The sequence below is a fragment of the Emydura macquarii genome, unplaced genomic scaffold (assembly GCF_026122565.2).
Source record: "Emydura macquarii macquarii isolate MOO-44397 ecotype Brisbane River unplaced genomic scaffold, CSIRO-AGI_Emac_v2 contig_1451, whole genome shotgun sequence".
NCBI classification, from domain to species: domain Eukaryota; kingdom Metazoa; phylum Chordata; order Testudines; family Chelidae; genus Emydura; species Emydura macquarii.
In genome coordinates, this window is record NW_027131588.1 from 15,454,643 (window position 1) to 15,477,165 (window position 22,523).

At 42.6% G+C, this 22,523-nt stretch overlaps 1 protein-coding gene across 1 annotated transcript in view; it reads right to left on the reverse strand.

The window, feature by feature from the left end:
• The window catches only part of SUSD1 (sushi domain containing 1), an 89,573-nt gene extending 80,373 nt beyond the window's left edge, over positions 1-9,200 (reverse strand). The window contains exons 1-2 of the mRNA XM_067553489.1: positions 9,098-9,200; positions 6,322-6,425 (exon numbers count right to left, since the gene is read on the reverse strand). Coding sequence (XP_067409590.1) covers positions 6,322-6,425; positions 9,098-9,200 — 207 coding nt within the window. The remainder of the gene's footprint in view (positions 1-6,321; positions 6,426-9,097) is intronic.
• Positions 9,201-22,523: the final 13,323 nt, after the last annotated feature.

A 22,523-nucleotide genomic window follows, 5' to 3' on the forward strand; every position in this document is an offset into this window, starting at 1 on the left:
ATGGATTCATAGGAGCTCTTTAATAACCTGAAAATCAAAAAGGAATCTTACAAAATTCCAGTGTCAGCTGCTGTCCAGAGATGACAAAGTCATGGCCAAGGTCACATTCTGGTTTTCTTGAGCCAGCACGGTGGCTGCTGCACTTGTGCACAGCAGGGATGGATCTAGTGCCTGGTGCAGGGGTGACATTCCACACCTTGCGCGCACAGGGGAGGCTGGGCCAGGATAAACTGCAGCCCCCATAGGGTCCACATGCCATAATCACATGCGGCCACGGTCCACAGCAATGGGAATCGTTGGTATCGGTACTGGGTTATCTTGCGTCCTCAGTCACAGGTAGGTACTCCCAGTCCTCTTCGGTGACCCTGAGAATGCAGAGTCTGGGGAAGACTGACTGCTGTCTTGGCAATGATGATGATGAGAAGGCATAGTTCTCCCGTAGGGGAGGTATTTGCCCCATAAGTGTACAGGGGACTAGACCAGAGAGCCGGAAGAAGGAAGCCACAGAGTCAGTCATCCGGACGGCATTGAGAGGGACCACGGCTCTAACAGCCTAAGGAGTGCCAGTCCGAGTACGATCCAAAGAGGTGGAGCTCATATGAGGAGATGTTGCAGAAACTGTACAGGCACTGGAGTTGGAGGTAATAAGGCAGCCGGTCCTGGGGCGAGGCTCTACTGGTACCACCTCAGACAGTGACTGCTTCCTGTCCCAGGACCAAGGAGGCTAACATGGACACTGCTGCGAGGGATGTGACCTCCCTTATGGTGGAGTCTGTTTGTCTGGGACTGGCTTCAGTGCCCAGGGAGCTTCTCCTAAGCTTTGGGGCACCTTTAGCGTTCAACAGCCTGGTAGTCCTCCGAAGTCTTGCGGCCAGGTCCCGAGAGGATGAGCTTCACCTCTTCTCTTTGGAGGTCTTGCGCCCCCAGTTCCACTTGTCCTTATGCTTCCTAGAAGAGGAAGCCACTGGCCAAAGTGACTGCTTAGCCGCTGCAGATGCCAGTGCTGACCTCGATAGCCAGTGGTCTTCCAAGGGCCCTCACTCCTGGTCAGATTCCAGCCTCATACCTGCTCCATCAGGACGGCCTTTCAGGAGAGTTTCTCTGAAGCACAGGGTCCATCTCAAACAGGACCTTCAGATCTCACAGCCTTCCAGGATGTGTCCCTTGCCTAGGCAGAACAAGCACTTCACTTCATCACTCAGACAGATAACCGCCTCACAGGACGGGCAGTTCTCGAAGCCTGGGGACTTACCATGATAAGCCAGGGCAACCAGTGCCACCAGCAACCGTGGGGAAAGGAGCCCCTTTCTCCCTGAAGCCCTAACTAATTAGTATTTAACATTAGCTAACTAAGCTGCAATGGAGATAAATCCAAGAAGATTTGCTCAGTCACATACCACAGGTGATAGAGAAGGAACTGGGAATGGTGAGGTGGCTCCCCCATCCTTTATACCTTCCTGGTCGCACATGGGAGGGAGGGGTTTCTGTGCCTTCCTGAGGAATACCACTAACTAGAAAATCCTCAGACGCATGTGTTCTGGAAGTGCACTATGGAATGTGTACATAGACTAGCACTCAAAGATGATGATACTGGAACAAATTATTAAGCAATCAATTTGTAAGCATCTAGGGGACTGTAGGATTTTGTCAAGAACAAATCATACCAAACGAACCTAATTTCTTTCTCTGACAGGGTTACTGTCCTAGATGATGGGGGGAAGCATGATATATGAACATGATATATCTTGATTTTGCTAAAGGTTTTGACACAGTCCCACATGACACTGTCATAAGCAAACTAAGGAAATGTGGTCTAGATGAAATTATTATAAGGTGGGTGCACAACTGGTTCAAAGACTGTACTCAAAGAGTAGTTAGTTCTCAATGGCTCATTGTCAAACTGGTGTATCTAGTGGGGTCTCACAGGAATCTGTCCTGGGTTCAATACTATTCAATATTTTCATTAGTGATTTGAATAATGGAGCAGAGAATGTGTTTTAAAATTTGCAGATGACAAGACACTGGGAGGAGCTGGTAGCACTTTGGAAGACATGATTAGAATTGACCTTGACAGATTGGAGAACTGATCTGAAATTAACTAGATGAAATTCAGTAAAGACAACTGCAATTGCAAAGTACTTCACTTAGAAAGGAAAAATTAAATGCACAGCTACAAAATGGAGAATAACTGGGCTGGCAATAGTACTGCTGAAAGGAAGCTGGGGGTTATATTGAACCACAGATTGAATAGGAGTCAATAATATGATCCAGTTGCAAAAAAGGTTAATATCATTGTGAGGTGTATAAGCAGGAGTGTCATCTGTAAGACATGGAAGGTAATTGTCCCGCTCTACACAACACTGGTGAGGCCTCAGCTGGAGTACTGTGTCCAGTTTGGGGTACCACACTTTACCAAAGATGTGGATAAATTGAACAGAATCAACAGCAACAAATACAATAAAAGGTTTAGAAAACCTGACTCTTGAGGAAAGGTTAAAAAGCTATAGCTATGTTTAGTCTTAAGAAAAGAAGAGTGAGAGGGGACCTGATAACAGTCTTCCAGTATGTTAAGGGCTGTTATAAAGAGGACTGCAATCAATTGTACTCCATCTCTACTAAAGGCAGGGCAAGAAGTAATGGGCTTAATTTGCAGCAAGGGAGATTTAGGGGGAAAAAAAACCTAACTATAAAGATAGTTGAGCATCGGAATAGGCTTCCAAGGGAGATTGTGGAATACCAGTCATTGGAGGTTTTTAAGAACAAGTTGGACAAACGTCTATCAGGGATGGTCTAGGTACACTTGTTTATAATACACTAGGTGTTATAATGATTAATCAGGCAGATTGCAAAATCTTGGTCATATTCTTGCAACTCACTTGGAACAATGGCTACATTTCCCTAAAAACAGTCCCCTACTTACAAAGTGCTACAAAGGGCTTCTGAGCGCTGTTCATTCTATCAATCTACCAACATGCTTATATGACCCTCTTCACCACAGTATCCGATCACTTTACAGTCATCAGTGGACTTTATTTCCCAACACCTCTGAGAAGTAAGGAAGTATTATCTCCATTTTACAGATGGGGTACTGAGGCATAGGTTACATAGTGACTTTTCAATACCAAAATCTAATGGGAATTCAGATGCCCAAGGACAAAGGGCCACTGATCTCTATTCATTTGCTGAATTTTTCCAGATATAACAGGATACAAATGTATTGGGATGAAACATATGTAGATTTTGTCCTAAGTCACTGTTAAGGACATGAAGCTAACCATAACCTAAGCAAGACAGATACTGAGGAGAGAATGAATGCACCGGAAAGGCCACAGAAGAAATAACTATGATTTTGTTTGTTTTTATTTATTTGGTTCATATTATTGACTCACTTCTTGTGGGCAACATGAAAGATGTGTGTCTTCAGAAGGTATTTGTAAAAACTTAGCTAGTCTGAGAAGCACGTAATTTGTCTACAATTTTAAAAAAAGGATTTAATCCACCAACGCTTCATCTATGCCATCTACTGCTGCTTTGAATTTAAACCATCACTTCAGTGGCAAACGTAGTTTCCTGATGTTCAGTAAACCTACAGTGTCCTTAAGCTAAGCTTCTCATGCCCACTACCTCCTGCCAGCTGAGTTTTTTTTCCTGGACAACACTTTTTTTTTTTTTATAAATACCATAAACAGGGAGAAAATATGAACTCAGAAAAATACTCCAAATTACTCCCTTTTGGACCCCTCCAACTACACTGTAGTTTCTTCTGAAGGTCAAGAGTGTTATAATCATCTGTGTATTATGTGTTTTATAGAAGCACCTCATAATATTACTGTTTATACTGTCTGGTACAAGTGGCTAGAACTGGAAAATTCTACTGGGCTACTTGACCAGGACAAATAATTTTCTTTTGACAGGTCAATAAACTATTTGGTTTTTTTTCCCCCACTATCATCATCATCATGGTAAAGAATAGAGGAGTAATTTTTTTCCTGGGTTAATAAATTTCCTTCAAGTTTTGCAAGGGTGAGCTAAACCATGGCATTTGTATTCTGAGTGCTGTTCTGACAATACCGTCATAAATACTTTAATACAGCTTCAGCATGAGTTTGACTTGCCTGAACATCAGATTGATAAATAACTTCATCACAAAAGCTCTATTATTGCAGTAAAGCAAAAATGTAAAGCAGCTCCTGAAAACCATCTAGTCTGTTCTATACTAAATCAACTAAGGAAGATTCTTCATGAGACCTCTAATATCTTTAACAGGCATCACACAACTTCCTAGACACTCCACACAAACCTGAAGGATCTTTTTGAGAAGGATTCAGTTTGACTAGATCATATGCATGTAGAAAAGACATTTTTAAAATTACCCATGTTAACTTGATGGACCTTCATACCAGGCATTTTAGTTTATTATTCACCATATACACTGGGATCTGACTGAGTCTCCTGTACATGCTCCCATGAAAACCTACTACACAGGATTAGCTACTTTTGAGCTGGGGAGTTCAAAAGAATTAACTTCGCTTACAACTGTGACAAAGCCCTTTGAATTCTACTTGTGTTATAATCTAGGCAATACCTCCCAACTTCATGGACTCTCCATGATGGTGTTTCAATAGTCACCTAGTGCCTTTATGACAGGCAAAAGATTATACTGACTACATGAAAGACCCTGATCATGTCAAGCACTGATTCCCTTAGTTAGTAGCGTTTGCAAATATACCTTTCTGAGATACAGTAAACTGCACATCTACGAGTAGATCTAATAGCCCATGTAAGCGGACCAAAAGCAGAAAACTTTCTATATGGCTACCTATCACCTTTATAATGAATAGGTTATACTAGTTATTCGTACGTTAGCTGCTCACATGTAAACCTGCAGTACTTTGTGTTGCTGACCCTCTCCGAATGAAGCAGTACATTAGCTCTATCTAATAGTATTTCCTCTGTGTTTCTTTTCTTACCTTTTTTCCTACATTTTGTCTTTCTATTTTATTGTGTTTCTCAAGTATACCTATACATACCTTCAAAAGGGTATTCTAACAACATAACATACATTTTAATATTCTTACAGCCTCACTTGAATGTAGATGGTTGGACTGTTTGTTAAATTACTTATATTTCTGTACACTTAATACGTGAATATTTATTGTAAATGTTGTTCATAAATATAACTTCAAGAATACTGCCCTTAGGAAAATGGCTTGTAATAAAACCATTCTAGAAACTTGGTCATAACTTCTGAATCATCTAGGTGGCTCAGAGGCACAGGACATATACTATTTATCATAATTCAGGATGAACTTCATATTTATTAGAAGCTAGGATAAACAGTGTAATTCATTCCCTTTCCTTTTCTTTTATTCATAACCATTTTGTTTTGTGGGTTTCTCTTCTTTGCATGACTTTTTCATTATTTTAATATACATTATTGGTTTTCTATTTGATTAAAATAATAAAAAATAGCTTGCACATACCCAGAGAGTGCAGGTATTCACACATACATGTAGGCCTGTTCCTAACATTTTTTTAAATTACTCCTGAGGAGTGCACAAGGTGACATTTTCTCAAAATACTGTTATATTGAAAGCATAATTATATTTGCTTATTAGATAACTTTGCTGTTAGGGATGATATAGTTCTCAAGAAAGGATGAATTGAATGTGTAGTTTAAGTAATTTTCAAACATCTCATTAAGTTTTTTGTGTATTTCTGAGTACAGTTTCTAAATATATAAAGATAGCTTCAAGGGGAAGGCAGTTAAGGAATGTAACCAGTTTTTCAGGTGTTTTGTACTCTGCTATAACATGCCATACAAAAAGTGCCTTTTCAGGTGCAGTGTTTTATTTTTATTTTTTATATTTTTTAGCCAGTGCATTTTAAAAACCATTTACAATTCTCATTAAATACCACAAAATTCCTACTTCTAAAATGCTGCCTTTATACGTTATTTAGTTGTGCTTCTTTTTACTAAATGTGCATGGAAAGCAAAAACATATTAATGCGTATTTGCAATCAATGTGCATTAGAAAACTAAATTAAGTTAGAAACAGGCATAGGAAAAACTACCTAACAATAGCTTCATCTGCTGATAAGAAACAGGGAGTTTCTTTCTCAGTTTGCTGTCATGAGAGATAAAACTGCTTATTTTCCCATTCTCTGTATCAGATAAAACTTTATCATCACTTGCTTATCCCTTACAATGTCCATAGTGTGTGTGTGTGTGTGTGTGTGTGTGGGGGGGGGGGGGGGGGAGCGCGGCGCAGGGCGGGGGGAGGGAAAAAATCACCTTTCTACTTCAGTCTAATTAATGACCTCCATTGAAAGCAGCTGGATATAGAATTTAATCCAGTCCCTACTGAAATCAATAGAAAGATTCCCGTTGGCTTCAGGAGGAACTAGATCAGGACCATACTGAGCTGGAACACAATTAGATCAATAAAACACATATAACATCATTAGGAGACCACGTCGCATGAAAATATAGAGAGTTACCTCTCCTAAGGTCAAATATATACAGGTCACTATATTTTTTTTTAAATAATAAAGTACTCCTAGAAAGCATATTACAAACTGAAACACATATCTTTTGATATTCATTTATTACCCACCTCTGAAAAGAGTTGTACTTCACCATATGGTATGAAGAACCTCACAGGGACTGGGAACATGGTTTTAAAGTAATGGAATTGAGTAACACAGCTCTCTTCACACTTTAAAAAACATTTAGGCTTTTCAACAGTACACTCTACTCTCAAGCTGCAGCCCATGAGTCGCTTGTGGCCCACTCAGCACACATCCTCAGGGCCACACAAGTGGTATATCTACTGTGTGGATGCAACCCACATAACACATTGGGCAGCATATGTGCGGCTCTCTCAATGGTAAATAAGTTGAGAACCACTGCACCACACACTGAAAAAAGTAAAAATGGGCCAAATGTAAGCACACTCCCTTGATGGAATTACATATATTTACACCAGGCCTGATTTTGGCCCTATATTGTAACACAAAAATAAATATATCAGATGGCCTCTATCTATATTTTCATGGTTCTGAAATCAATCTTTTACTTTATTGCCATTCTCACAACTCCTCCACTCAAATACCCCTAGGTTAGTTAATCTAGGACCATTTTTCTTCTGAAGGGGGAATCTGGGCACTCCACTTTACATTTCTCAGCTCTCTGTATCATGCAAATTGTATATCATGCGTTTTTTTACTTGTTTTATCTTTAGTAGCCCAATCGTTTCATTAAAAACTTCATATTAGTATTACAGTCAATGCTTAGAAATTACTCATATAAATAACATAACATTTTTATTTTAACCGTAGGAATCCCAGTAACCCCAGCATTCCTTGATGCAGGACTAAGTTCCAAAAGGAACCGTGGTTATGAAAAACATCCTTGATGTTTAGTAACTATGATACAAATGGAAAACTTTCAACACAGAAAAATGTTAGCACACAGAAAAAGACAATGGAATCAGAAGTATGTAGGTGCTGCACGACCAATTCAAAATTATAAGCATCAAAACGGAAAGTAACCTACATGCTTTTATGGCTGAGAGTTGAAGTCCTATTAAAGGAGCCAACAGAAAGAAAATTAGTTGGAAAAAAATGACTAAAGGAGGAAAATTAGAGGTCTTTTTCCTAAATAAATATCTGTAACTTTGATTTAAAAAACAATATCCTTTTACCTGTAGGGAACCACCTGAAAACTGTTGCTTGCAGCTGTTTGTGGAAGTGGGGAGATATTATTAATAGGCACTGCCATACTAGATCAAAGCAGTGGTCCATCTAACCTAGTATCCTGTCTCAGCAGTGGCCAGTATCAGATGCTTCTGATGAAGTGAGCAATTATAGAATTCTTCCCATGGGGGAAAATTTCTTCCTAACTTCCTTGGTTAGAAGCTGTTTTAAACCCTGAAGCATTTATATCCCTCCCAAACATGGAGGGATTATTTATTTTTATAACCCTATGTAATATATATGCAAAGGGTCTCATTAGCCATATAAATGCACTGTCTTTATTTAATAGTGCTAAGCTATTTCATAGGATTCCTTCATCCCACTCCTCCACCCCAAAAGAAATTAAAAAGAAAAAAATGTTTTTTTAACAACTATTTCACTGAAATGAAGTTTTGCCTGATATTGCAAACGTATTGTTGGTACAAACACAGAATTATTCTTATCCTGATGATGACTGTTGTCTATTACCCAAGTATGAGGCATGTTCACAGGTAAGTGCGTTAAGATCTACGGATGAAGACAACTAAGGATTTTTTTTTTTTTACAATATCACCAGCCTGTGTATTCGCTAGCCTGGTGGGAGTTCTATTATCTGACCTCATCCTCTCCACCTCATAAGCTCTCAAACAACGAAGGCAAGTTGAACAAGAAATGTGCATATAAGAAAGAGAAGTAATTACAGTTAAGAGCTGTGAGAAAAAGTTTGGAAGTAGTTTAATTTCTTATGACCACAACTTTGTATAAAGCAGGCACTGCCAGGAAGGAATGCCTGACAAACACAGGAAGCAGGGTCTCTTTTGTACTTTGCCAACATTTGTGTAAGTTACCGTGACCCTATAGACTGTTACACAAATGAAACTGAGTCGTGCAGTGTGTCTACAAGTGTAGAGTGTTTCGTGCAAATGTGTGTGTACGGTTGTTGGGGTTACGAGGCGCGTGCACAGCAAGCATGGATGTGGAGCACACATGTACCTGGAGTGTGTACACAGTCTTGTGCAGAGTGGGAGGAGGTGGGGAGGGAGGTGTGTGTGAGCTTGTCCATTGGAAAGAGGCGGTGAACCCGTGGGGGCTCGAGGGCTGAGTGAGGGGAACGTCGCGGGGGGAAGGTGCCTGTGGCTGAGCGGGAGGACAGGTCAGGGGTGTGTACTGAGGGAAGACCCGAGGGTACATATGGAGGGGCAGTGACGAGGGAAGGGTGTGTAGAGAGGAGCCCACGAGAACAGGTATCGGGGGGGGGGGTGAGCACAGGGGAGGGATGAGGAGGGACGGGTGAGCCCAGGGGAGCCCCGGAGGGCTGGGCACCGGGTGCGCACGGGGCCCCCGCCCCGGCCCCACTTACCCCGCTGCCCCTGCGCAGGGCGGGCGGCGGCGAGAAGCGCCAGCAGGAGCAGCCGCCGCAGGGGAGAGCGGAGGCGCCGCTGCCGCCCGGCTGCGAGGCTCATGTCGCTGCTCTCCTCACGCCGCCGCCGCGGGGCCCTGCAGCGCCCGGCTCAGCTCTCCCGCCGGACGGGCGGCCCGCCCCACCTCAGCCACCTCCTCCCCCCAGCTCCTCACCGCAGCCGCAGGCTCCTCGCCCCGCCTCACACAAGTGGCCCGGCCGATAAGGGCGCTCTGGGCCTCCCTCGGGGCGCGCGGTGGGCGGGACGCAGGGCGGCGCGCGGCTGGCCCAGGCACGCTGGGGCGGTGGTTTGAGGGCGGGCAGCCGCGCGTGGGGCCCGTTACCTCACGGGCGGCCGGTGGGACATCGCCACTTCCACCCAGGCGTGGATCAAGTGGAGCTGCCCGCGGCCCCAGGCCGTGTGACAATAAAAACAAGGCTTCTACCCCTCGTGTTCCTGGGTTCTTGCAGATGAAAACACAACCTGCGTGTCAAACTAAGACACTAACACCATGAAACTCACCTGGCGTCTCCCCACCTGCTGGCTTTCTTTCAATCCCTCTTCTGGGGCTATGAGTCCAGGGAGCTGATTGGCACGAAGGACACTTTCTAAAAATTTCCCACTGGTGCTAAAATATCTGTAGGAAACTCTTCGTACCCTTCCCCTAGTGGGATTTAGCATGGGCCCTGCTTAGGTGCCGAGACACTTGTTTAAAGGTCGAGTTGCCCTTGAATACTGACTAAAAAACCACCTAAAACTTGTTTTGCACATCTAGACAATAGATATTGGCTTTCTCGTAACACCCACCCTCAGGAATGCTGAAGAAAGGGCGCACGGACTTGGATCAGATAGAGGAACTTTGATTTAGGTCCAGTGACTTTCTTAAAGGAGTTGCTCAAGTGCTAAAAACTTTGGCTTTACTTTAACATGATCTAACACTAACGTTATCAAATCTACCAGCAGTGTTCAGTTTAAGTGACAACCTAGCACCACGCTCTGCTCTGCCCTGCCACGCAGATGTTTCTGTACTAGTGAAGACTGCATTTAATTTGAACACAGATTGTCCAAAGAAAATCCAGTTTTCCAAAACAAACAGATTTATTGGTTTGATTTACAGCTGACTGTCTGTAAATATAGTAGGAAAATATTACTAACTTTCCGTAACTGTTTTTCCAGATGTGTTGCTCATATCCATTCCATGTTAGGTGTGTGCATGCCCTCATGCACAGCTCTTGTAGATTTTTTTTTTTTTTTTGCCTTACTGGTATCCGTAGGGCCGACTCTAGCACCCTCTGGACCCCCACACTCATGCAGCGGTATACAAGGCACCACCAGTCTTGCACCCCTTCAGTTCCTTCTTGCAGTCAACTCTGACGATAGGGACAGAGGGAAGGTCATGGAATGGACATGAGCAACATCTCGAAGAACACCGGTTACGGAAGGTTGGTAACCGTTTTGTCTTTTTCGAGTGACTCACAAGTAGTATCGCTGGAGTTGGGCTTGAGGTTAATAGATGTGCCACTTGCAATACTGCTCTACCAAAGCTGGCATCGGCTCAGGGCTGCTGAGTGATAGTATAATGAAACGCGAAAGCATGAAATCTGAGCTGCTACATGGTCTTCAGGTCTTGGACTCACTGGGCAAATGTCCCTGATGGAACTACTATCTCTAACTTACTATCTAATTAACAAACTATTTACAAGAACTATCAACAACGATTTATAAAAGAACCACAAGGCACCTGTGAACGCAGGAGCAAAAGCCATTCCAACAACTGTCACAGGCGGAAAGAAGGCACTGAGAGGGCACAAGGCCAGCGGTACCTCATATACCGCTGCATGACCACAGTGCTCTGGAGGGCGTCACGCATGAGGGTGCGCACATACCCAACATGAAATCTACATGAGCAAGCACTCAAAGAATATAAAATTGTGTAACATGCTGGCTTAATTACTGAAGCTGTCAACAAGCTACTGATATCCCATTGGATAGGATCAGATTCTGCTACCCTTATTAACCTTCAATAGTACCTTTTTGCAGAGTAAGGTGCTACTCAAGATGTGGGTATGACAATCTGGCCCTTCATTATGTTTTAATATAAGCTCCGTGAGAGGGAAAAATGTTTTCTGCATTTTGTACAGCACTGAGCAATTTGTCAGCATAATAAAATACTGAAAACCAATGAAAACGTTATTAAACAAGTGATTTTGTAATACTTGAACAGAACTCTTCTGCCTAATTAGATTAAAGTGTTAGTTGTAAATTGTTCCTCTCCCTGCACCTTGTTACCTATGCAGAATGCAAGCCCATCTTTTGTACCAACAACAGCCTCCACCTTTCCTAATTCAAAATGGACAGATTTATTGTGAAAGTGAAATTAAAAACAGTCTAGCAAACAAGAAAAAAATATTGTTCCCCAGGAAATCAGCAAAATTATGAGCCTATAGCTGTCACCACACATTTTCTTCTTTACTTTCTGCAAATAGTCTCTAAAGAAATTGAATGAACCATTGAATAAGTAAACAGCCAAACCAGGAATAAGGATCAGTAGGGATTGAATAAGTGGTATTTAGGATGTAATTTGGTTGAGGATAGTTAAACTAGGCGGCGGGAACCCATTTTAGATTAAATCCATGATCCAACCATGGGCAGACTGAAAGCATAAAGTTTAAGATTGGGGCCCAGTTTGGAGTCAGAGGCAATGCACAGGTAATTCCTACAGACTGGTTATCTGGTAGGGGGCTCTGGTATACTTTACATGGTAGGAAGAGCAAGGAGAGAAGAAAGGAACAGAAAAGAAAACTGGGATGGGGGGAGGGGGTGCCTGAAAGTCTTCCAGTATGTTAAGGGATGTTATAAACAGGATGGTGATCAATATCCTGACTGTAGGACAGCGTACTGAAGGTAGGACAGGAGGTCATCAGCTTAATCAGCAGTAAAGGAGATTTAGGTTAGATATGAGGAAAAACTTTCTAACGATAAGGATAGTTTAGCACTGGACTAGGATTCCAATGGGAGGCTGTGGAATCTGTCACTGCAGGGTTTTAAGAACGGGTCGAACAAACACCAGTCAGGGATGGTCTAGATTTACTTGGTCCTGGCTCAGTGCAGGGGGCTGCATTAGATGGCTTCTCAAGGTCCCTTCGAGCCCTACATTTCTATGTCTCAAGACTCTTACCTTTCTCCCACTCCTTGCTGGGGGAACCTCAAAGTTTAGGTGGATTCAGGTCCTGTATAGACTAAAATCCACCTCTACAGCTATCCAGTAACAGTTGAGAAAAACATCTGCGTGGATTTTCTGGTCTGGACAGGATAAGGATTTTAACTTTTTGCCATCATCTTTAAAGGATCCAATTTATAATTACAATGTTTCCCTTTGTTCCTAATAGCATTAAATCCCACTACCTCGCAGGCATCTGCACCGCTTGTATTGTATTTCTCTTCCCTGTGATCAGAAAACAGTCATGATGGTCAGAGTAATTAAATTCATTCTGAGACACTCTTGGAACTTCTCTGTGCAGCCTTTCCTTGCAGCCTTCTAAATGCAGATCAACTCAAAGAGGCAGGCAGGATTAAACACATCCTAAGCAGTTTGAGTTCCCTCTTCATTTCCTTCACAGAGAGAAATTGTCACTTACTAGAAATCACATTCTTTCTGTAAGAATGCCTTGCAAAGATTGTACTAGCTATTTTGACATTTGAAGACAAAATATTAAATGGATTCTGATGGCTACTGCAGCAATTTTTTTTAAATGCATGGCAAATTTGAATAAACGTAATTCCCCTCTAAGAATGGATCATTCGCCCATTCATGATGCATTTTCTACATCCTGCAATCAAATCATTGCTTTCCAAGTGATTGAGAAGAGAATAACTATAACTTGATGGAAGGTACTCTGCACATCTCACACAGAGACCAAATGGTGTCTATTTTAAATCAGCTTAGTTAATTGGTTTTTGGCTCTCCCTTTAGTTACCAGGGTAAGCAATAACACTTGTTGAACCAGAAGTAACAACTGAAAAACGGCTGGCCCTCTTCAGCTTCTAATTAAAATGCTTCAGTGATTGTTGTAAAGTGAAAAGTGGTTTTCTTGTCATAACTTTCACTACATAGGAAATATCACCACTTACGTTTGCATTTGTTTGCGCAGTGTTTTTGTTCCATGCTCTGAGATGCAGTTTTCTGTAGTTATCTGTATCCCTGCCTGTTAGCTACTGACAAATGAAGTCATGATGGAAAAAAAAATGAAACACCTCTGCAGAGCGAGTAGGAGTGAATTAGGAAATTATAAATCTGATTAGCTCCCTTCCATTCTCAATGCTTCTGCAACATATTTCTATAGATAAAGAGGACATTAGAAACTGCTTGAAACATACATCCCCTTCATACCCCATAAGCATGCTGGGTGATAATGCTTGGTAATGGTTGCTGTTAAACAGGGGAAATGGTTCCATGGAGCAGTAAAGAACTGTTATCTACTGGCTGTAACATAGGATGAGGCGGCTGAACTCCTGCTCTGCCAGTGATCCACTGAGACCTTAGATAAGATAACTGGTAAACTGAGGCACAGATAGGTTGTGAAATAGGCATGTTAGTTCTCATATGGGTGTTTTCCTTTGCAAACTCCGACCATGTCTTCCATAACCATATTCACACTTTCTTGTACAATGTCCTTCATGCCCTCCCTAAACTGATCCATAAGGCCTCTAACCTCTCGTCCCCAAGCCTTACTGTACCTAGATGCCCACAAAAATTTGCCAACTAATAGCCAAGACAAGGGCCATTTGGTGATAACTGGATACACATGGGGTGGGGGAACATCCATTACATCTTTTATCCCTCTCCTACTTTTTATTCGCTTTTCTTTAGGAGCTCCTTGAGGTAGAGCCTTTAACTATGTATGGAAAACTCAGACACATCTAGGCACCCCCTTTCCAAGTGATAAAATAATTAAAAAGAGGAAGACATCACTGGAGCTCTGCAACCATGTTGCCTATGTGGATACAGAGCTGCACAGGCAATTAAAAGCAAAATCATCAATATCAAGACTGAACAGCTTTTATCTTGGGCTGTTTAGCTAAAAAAAGAGCTCTTTTCCCATCCCTGCTCCCTTTCTTATGGGACAGAAAGGGTAACTTTATAGTTGCTTTACATTTTTTTTTTTAAATGCCAACAAAATTGTGGGAGAATCCCAGTCTCTAGGTCCTATTCTGTTCTGAAACAACATACAGAAAAGTAACAGTAGTTATGAGAGGAAGAAGGAACCAGCGTAGGACTGGGGAGCCATGGATTCAGTTCTCTGCTCTGCCACAAACTTGCTGTGTGATCTTGGGCATGTCACTTAGCCTCTCTGTGCCACAGTTTAACATGAGGATAATAGTAATTTCCTACCTCACAGGCATGTTGTGAAGATAAATACATTACAAGATTGTGAACTGCTTTGAGATCTACTTATGAAAAGGCTGTATAGCAACAGACATTATTGTTATTATGGGAGCAAGAATCTGCTGACTTTCAGGGAAAGGGAGAAGAGAAGGAAGACAGATAGAAGAGGGAGAGAAAAAGTGTTTTGCATTAACTCTGTAATACTCATATCCTGAAATGATAAAACTTTGACCTTTGGCTGCAGCGTTTATTTGTTTCATAAACAGCTCAGCAATCTCCCTCAGTTTACTCAGCCCAGGATACAGTTATTACCTCTTAAAAAGACAGCACCTTCCACTTGTTATTCCATTAGACTGATTCTGCACACAATGAGAACCAGAAGCCTCAGCTTCCTAAGATTACGCAATCATTTTTTGTAGAGACACAGCTGCTTTTGTTTGGCTGGATAATTACAAGTGAAGCACAAGCTTTGTGCAGTGTGTGCTTTGGTCTTTTCAAATTCAATTACATGTAACTATATTATTTATACATTTATCGGTAATCAGAAAAGGAGATTGTGGGTGATGACATTCATACACAGTCATAAGTTACAAGACACAAGATTGAAGTTTCGAGCGAAAGAAAAGGTCACCTAGTCTTCTTTTGATATTAATTGCAATGCTGACAACACTTTAAATAGTTTACAATATTCCCACAAGACTCGTGTGTGTGACTATCCTGGCAGAGAGAGAAAAAGCAGAGTGGCAATTTCCACACCCAAGAGACTGGAAGGATTTCTAGCATTGAACAATTGCTTTCTTGCTGAGCAGATACACAACTGTTTAATGGCAGAATCATCAGCCTTTGCAGATTCAAATATATAAATATTTTCCCAGTACTTGCCTCCTCCCACCAGGTGAATATGGTCCAGGCTTGAAAGGTAGGGATCAAAAATTGGTCCAAGGAGAGGGCAACTTTTGTACAAAAGGAAAGGTATCAGTATTATGGGCAAAGTGTGTAATGCTTTGCTAAAAATGTGGGACTTGTTTGATATGTGAAGTCCAGATCACCCAATCCAGTCTTAACTCACTATTTTCTACATGCTCAGAATTAATGCAAAATAGATTCATCTACATATGATCAAGTAGCTAAGTGTAGAAATATGTCCATTATACATACATCATGGCATACTTTGGAACACGTATGGCATATCCTTGTAAAAATGGTTAATCTTTTGTATCAATGCCACCTACGGGCTCCGATTTTTGCAAAAAGGTGTTTTTAAATATTTAAAATATTTCCAGTCTTTTCTTTAAGTTTTCCAGCCTAGCTTTGATTTTCAAATGTACAGGCAGAAAAGTTACACTGTACATGGTTCTGATTTGTTTCCATAATAGGTTAGAGATGAAGAGAAAGCTGGTTCCAGGACATTAGAGAGACAAGGTGGGTGAGGAAATATTTATTGGACCAACTTCTGTTGGTGAGAGACAAGCTTTCGAGTTTACACAGAGCTCTTCTTCAGGAGTTTCCCAAACCTGAAAAGGAGCTCTGTATAAGCTTGTCTCTCTCAACAACAGAAATTGGTCCAATAAAAGATATTACCTCATCCACCTTCTCTTTCTTTTATTAGACATGTTCTATACATAGAATCATAGAATATTAGGGTTGCAAGGGACCTTAGGAGGTTATCTAGTCCAACCCCCTGCTCAAAGCAGGATCAACCCCAACTAAATCATTCCTTGCCAGGGCTTTGTCAAGCCAGGCCTTAAAAACCTCTAAGGATGGAGATTCCACCACCTCCCGAGGTAACCTATGCCAATGCTTCACCACCACTAGTAAAAAAGATTTTTCTAATATCCAATCTGGACTTCCCCCACTGCAACTTGAGATCATTATTCCTAGTTCTGTCATCTGCCACCACTGAGAACAGCCTAGCTCCATTCTCCCTGGAACCCCCTTTCAGGTTTAGCTATAGATGCATCCACAAAAGTGGAACTCTCCCTCGAATTTCTCTTTTGAAGGTAAATTTCTATTTAGTTCTGAAAGCAAAGCTGAATAAGAATCAGCAAAAATCCTGGAAACCTGCCACACATGCTAGAAAAGATGCTAAAAGCAGCTTCATAGCATTGCTCATTCCTAATGGGCTCTGCCTTTGGTCAAGGGTGCTCCCATACTCTGAGAACGAGTTATGTGGCTGGGTGCAAGAAGACAGTGATGTGAAAATGATTTCGCTGTGACTCACAGTCTATAGCGAAACAACTAATTCAGAGACAAACACTACTGGGGGGAGGGAGGGAAGAGTTTAGAGCTGGCTAACTCTTAAATATGTGGAAGGATTTCCAGGCAATATTAACCTCATCATATGACTAAGGACAATTACGTATGTCCTCAGATGCATAAGAGATGGAGCTGAGGCATTGATTCATACCCTCCCTGTGCAACTACTTGTTGAATGCCACTATTTAAATATACATTTTCAGAGAGATAAAAAATAGGACAATTTGGTTTTGCTTTTTCTGAAGACCTTTGGATTACAGATTGATTTGAACCAAAACTATGGATCGGAATCTCTCCCAAACTTGGGGAGTGTTTGGATCCAGGCTGGGAAACTCAGGCCTATTTTTACTTAAATGGGTCTTATTCTTCTTTGTACTAACACTGCTTTACCATACCACCTTCATGCCACTATACAAATGTGAGTGAATCCTCAAAACTCCTGCAAAGGGATTAGAGGGGGAAATTGAGAGATTAAGCAATTGGTGAAGGACATGAAGTCTTGTGCAAGAAAAATCGGTTTTAGGCCAGAAAAATGCCAGGCTAATTAAGAAAAAGTAGAGACCCCCATCTTGGTAAGGCAGGGCCAGCCAGGTAGCTGAACCTGTGAAGATCAAAGGATCAAATGATGGACTAGTAAAGCCTGGATGTTTTAATCTGTTATTTACCAAACAGGTAACTAAATTGAGGAATACAAGCAGCAGTAGTACTAGACATAGCAGCAAAAAACAATAGTCATCTACTATAAGCAGACAGATTGGTCCAAGCCTTTACATCTTTGAGCTACCTCATTAAGAAAAGCTGTATCTAAGCAATGCACAATCACTCTGCATGGACTTCTACTATTTGATAACCTTGTGATCTTCTTGAAACAAGGACAGCTGTCCCCACTTTCATTGTGCCTTAGTATGATATCATGGTGTCCTTCCACTTTTGTCACCTTTCAACTAAGATTTGCTATCTATAGACCACTGGCTGGTGTCAATGGATGCAAATCCATTGATCTGCTCCCACTTACACCAATAGTGGACACCCCTTCACCCCTCACTAAATCTACATCACATTGTCACAATGGCGGTTTCTTTTTGATTATATATTTAAGTGATATTTTAGTCACAATTAAGTCTCTTTTAAAGTGATTAAGCTTTTTGCAATCTGATGTGGCTGTATAAGATACATCACATTACAGATTGCTTTTCAAGGAGAAACTAGAAGAATCCCTGAAGCAAAATTAAGGTGAAGGGAAACATGCAGTGTGTTGGACTTGGAGTCATTCAAACAAGAATCTATGTACATTTAGGTTTAGCAATACAGTTATCTGGATCAGGCCCAGATCCTGCAAGGTTCTCCCATCTAACTCAATGGGAATCAAAATTACTCAGCACCTTTCAGTGTTCAGCAAATCTCATGCAAACTCATTAGCTATTTTTCAGTTTGTCTATATAGAAAGTTACGTGGTTGAAATATCCCAGGGCAAAACAGGATGTTCATTGCTAAACACCTGATGCTGGTGCCAAATTCTTCAGAAACTATTTACTGTGTAGTCATTGTTGCATCATATTGAAGAAGTGCGTGAGGGACCTTTTATGCTGTTTGTTTTGTTCTCTCTAGAATTCTACAACTATCAGAGTTGTATCTAATATTTGAGCAAGCAACATTAACAATTAATAAAGGTGAGAAGGCATAATCCTGGTCAACAGTTAAATCATACAAATCCGGTGTAGTATGTGTTATTCCTTTGTTGATTTGATTAGTATTTCGTGCTGTCTATTTTTCTGCTGATATATGGCAATCCAATGTGTAATCGCTATTGCTTCAAGAGGGGTAATCTTGATATTTACAAAACTCAGAATTAATCAGAATAAATGCATATAGGAACTTTTCTTGTTTTTATATGTTTTCTCTTTAATGCTTTTACCCTAAGAATAAATGTATTTTGCTTTGTGAAGGTTGGCTGGTAATGGATATACAATGTTGTACCCTTAGAGGAAGATTAACCACAGGTGCTGGACCCTGGTCAGACCTGCTGGGGAAATCACAGGTGCAGAGGGACTGCAAGTCTAAACCCTGATCTGGAGGGAGGGAGGGAGGGAGGGACACACACACACACACACACACACACTGAGAGAAGTGATGGCTGGAAGCCTGAAATCTTAAGTGGATGCCCTTGAGGAAGACAAAGGGCAGGGGTCACAGGTGCAGTTAATCCTGAAACTGAGACAATGTACAAAGTAGCTGGCTGCATTTTGTTTACTAAAAGATAAATGAAGTGCAGCAGCTTCTGCTTCCTAGAATTTCTCCTCTTGTCTATTTTTCTCCTTTAACACTGATCTGAGGTGGGCACTGAACACAGATAGGATCTTGGGTGAATTTGCATGAACTGGGAAATAAGTTAGAGCAGCTCTGGACATAGAGGGGGAGATTTCTGATGCACAAATGGGAATTAGGTGCTCTTTGTTCTTTTTACAGCCTTTCCGTAGGTAGCTGAACCCAAGACTTCACTGCAAATGGACTGTCATAGATGATGTCACAGAAGGTGTCAAATCACCTACTCACATTGAGAAAACACACACATACAAGAATCATTTCGTCACAGACACGTAATGTCACCAGGCTTTGACATTTCTCAAGGATGCCAATTTCCATTATTTCCTTAATACTCCTGTTTTAATAAATGAGTGAGATAAGCACTTGAAGGGGGAGTATTTTAGAACCTGCAGCACACTCAAAGAGTAAAGCTAATTCATAGTTTACAAGTTCAATGAGGAACTTTAGTTGCATCATTTACAAAATGTTTCCAAATCAGACAATTACAAGGGAAGCAACCGAGTACAACATTGCATAGATGGGGTGACATTTTCCTAGAGACACTCTTGTGGCTACTGATACTCAAACTGCTGTTATGGGCTTGACCATAGAAGACAGTTTGAAGATAAAAGGAAAACCGGTTAGAAATGCTGAGAACCAGCAAATGATTAAATATGCATTCTTTGATAAGATCCTATCTTCCCCCTTACAGCTTTTCCCCATCACACCCTAAACTGACCCTTAAGGAAAAAAAATGTTTTACCAAAAGGCTCACAGTGATCATATTAAAGGTTACAATGGCTAAAAGAGTTCAGGGAGATGATCTACAAGCTAAATGTGGAGCAATTTACAGAGGTGTGATTTCTAAACCACACACGTGTTGTTCGTTGATTATTCTGTGACCATGTAGACTCTGCTGGTGTGCGCTAAAGGTTCCCTCGTGTGCTTTAACATGGCACTTTTTCAAACAGCACTATGTTAAAGTGCATCAGCACTATCTACACAGACCAATTAATGGGCATAAAAACGGTTGTTTACCTTGTAACTGCTGTTCTTCGAGATGTGTTGCTCATGTCCATTCCCATTTAGGTGTGTGCGCGCGCCACATGCACTGGTGCCAGAAAGCTTTTTCCCTAGTGCTACCTGTACAAGCTGGCTCTAGTGCTCCCTGCGGCGGCGCGCACACGCGCTCGCATATAGGCGCTGCCAGCTCCCCCCGGCCCTCTCAGTTCCTTCTTGCTGGAACTCTAACTGAAGAGAAAGGAGAGTGGGTGTGGAATGGACATGAGCAGCACATCTTGAAGAACAACAGGTAGAGGTAAGTAACCGTTCTTTCTTCTTTGAGTGCTTGCTCATGTCCATTCCCAATTTAGGTGACTCACCAGCAGTGTCTCCAGTAGTGGGCAGGAGTTCATGGATATGACATGTGAAGCACTGCTCTACCAAAGCCAGCGTCGTCCCGAGCTTGCTGTGTCAAGGCACAGTGGGACGCAAAGGTATACTGATGACCAGGTAGCTGCCCTGCAGATGTCCTGGATGGGGACATGCGTTTGGAAGGCTGCAGATGAAGCCTGCGCCCTTGTTGAGTGGGCTATCAATGACACCGGAGGCATGACTCCGGCCTGCTCATAAACAGGCTGTGATCCATTTAGAGATATGCTGCGAGGAAACCAGCAGCACCTTTATCCAGTTTGTATTTTGAACGATGAAAATGTTTGGTTCTATCGATGTAAAACGCCAGGGCCCATCTCACATTGAGAGAATGCAGGCGCCTCTCTTCACTGGAGCAGTGAAGTTTGGGACAAAAGACAAGTAGGAGAATATCCTGGTTAAGGTGAAAATGAGAAACTACCTTATGCAAAAAGGCCAGGTGCTGGCATAGTTGGACTTTGTCCTTATAGAACACCATGTAGTGTGGTTCTGATATTAATATCCTGATCTCTGAAACTCACCTGGCAGACGTAATAGCCACCAGGAAGGAGACCTTCCAGAACAGGTACCTAAGGGAGCACGAGGCCATGGGTTCGAAAGGGAGCCCGGTGAGTCTGGAGAGGACCAAGTTCAGTTCCCACTGAAGAGAATGCTCCCTTATTGGTGGGAAAAGCCTTTCTAATCCCTTAAGGAACCTGGCCATCATTTCGTGCGAAAAGACTGTTCTACCTTCCACCAAAGGGTGGAAAGCAGATATGGCTGCTACATGGACCTTGATGAATGAGAAGGCCAATCACCCTCGTTTCAAATGGAGCAGATACTCCAAAATTGTTGGGCTCAATGCCTCCATTGGAGAGATGCCACGTTTGTTCGCCCAGCAGGTGAAGCACTTCCACTTGGGCCTAAAGGCCGACCTGGTTGATGGCTTCCTGCTTTCCAAGAGTGCGTGTTGAACTTGGGTTGAGTAGGCTTGCTCCTCCTGACTCAGCCATGGAGCATCCAGGCAGTCAGATGCAGGGAGCTCAGTTCCTGGTGGAGCAGGTGACCTTGATCTTGAGACAGGAGGTCCGGTTGCAGTGGCAGGGTCCAATCCCTGGGTCCCGCCAGCTCTAGAAGCATCCCGAACCAACGTTGTCGGGGCCATGCTGGTGCTACAAGGATGACCCGTGCCTTGTCTTTCTTCACTTTCAGGAGGACCTTGTGGATCAGAGGTATTGGTGGGAAAGCGTACAAGAGGCTCCTGAATGGTGCCTCGGTGACGGGGACTGTCGAGCAGATCTGTCCCTCGGTAGACTGCCCATTGGTGCCAGTGCCAAATCTCGGTGCAGTGCCCTGCCGTCCCTCGGCATTTGTGGTACCAGCAGCGCGAGGAGGTCCTTCATTGTCTGGAAGACCTCCGGTGTCTACGGCACCACTAGGCGATGAAGGCCTCTACCACTACCCAGAGTCGGTGGAGGGTCCAATGACGGGGTCAATGCTCACACAGGCAAGGGATCCTTCTGAGGCGGGGAGTGTTGGCAGCCCAATGCAGGTGTCGACTGGGTCCCCTTAGCCTTCTCCACAGGAGAGCGTCCCCATTCCATGTGAGTCTTCTTCAACCTCTTCTTTGGAACTGGGGAAGGAGATCGGTGCCAAGTGAAGGAAGAAGGCGCCGGGGGGCACTGTGCACCGAGGCTAGTGTGCTTGGTGCCGAGTCCGACTTGTTGGGCTCCAACACCAGTCTAAGTGCCGACTCCATCAGAATGGCCCTGAGACGGATATCCCGGTCTCTCAGTCCGTGGGCGAAAACTTTTACAGATTTTACACCTCTTGCGGACATGAGCTACCCCCAGACACTTTGGACAACTTTGATGAGGGTCGCTCCTCGGCATAGGCTTCTTACATGAAGCGCAGGGCTTAAACCTCAGGGAACAGGGGATGTCCTGACCCTGGGATTCGAACAACAAACAAACTAGGACTAACTGTAACCAAACGATTAACTATATACACTAGAACGATGAATAAACGGC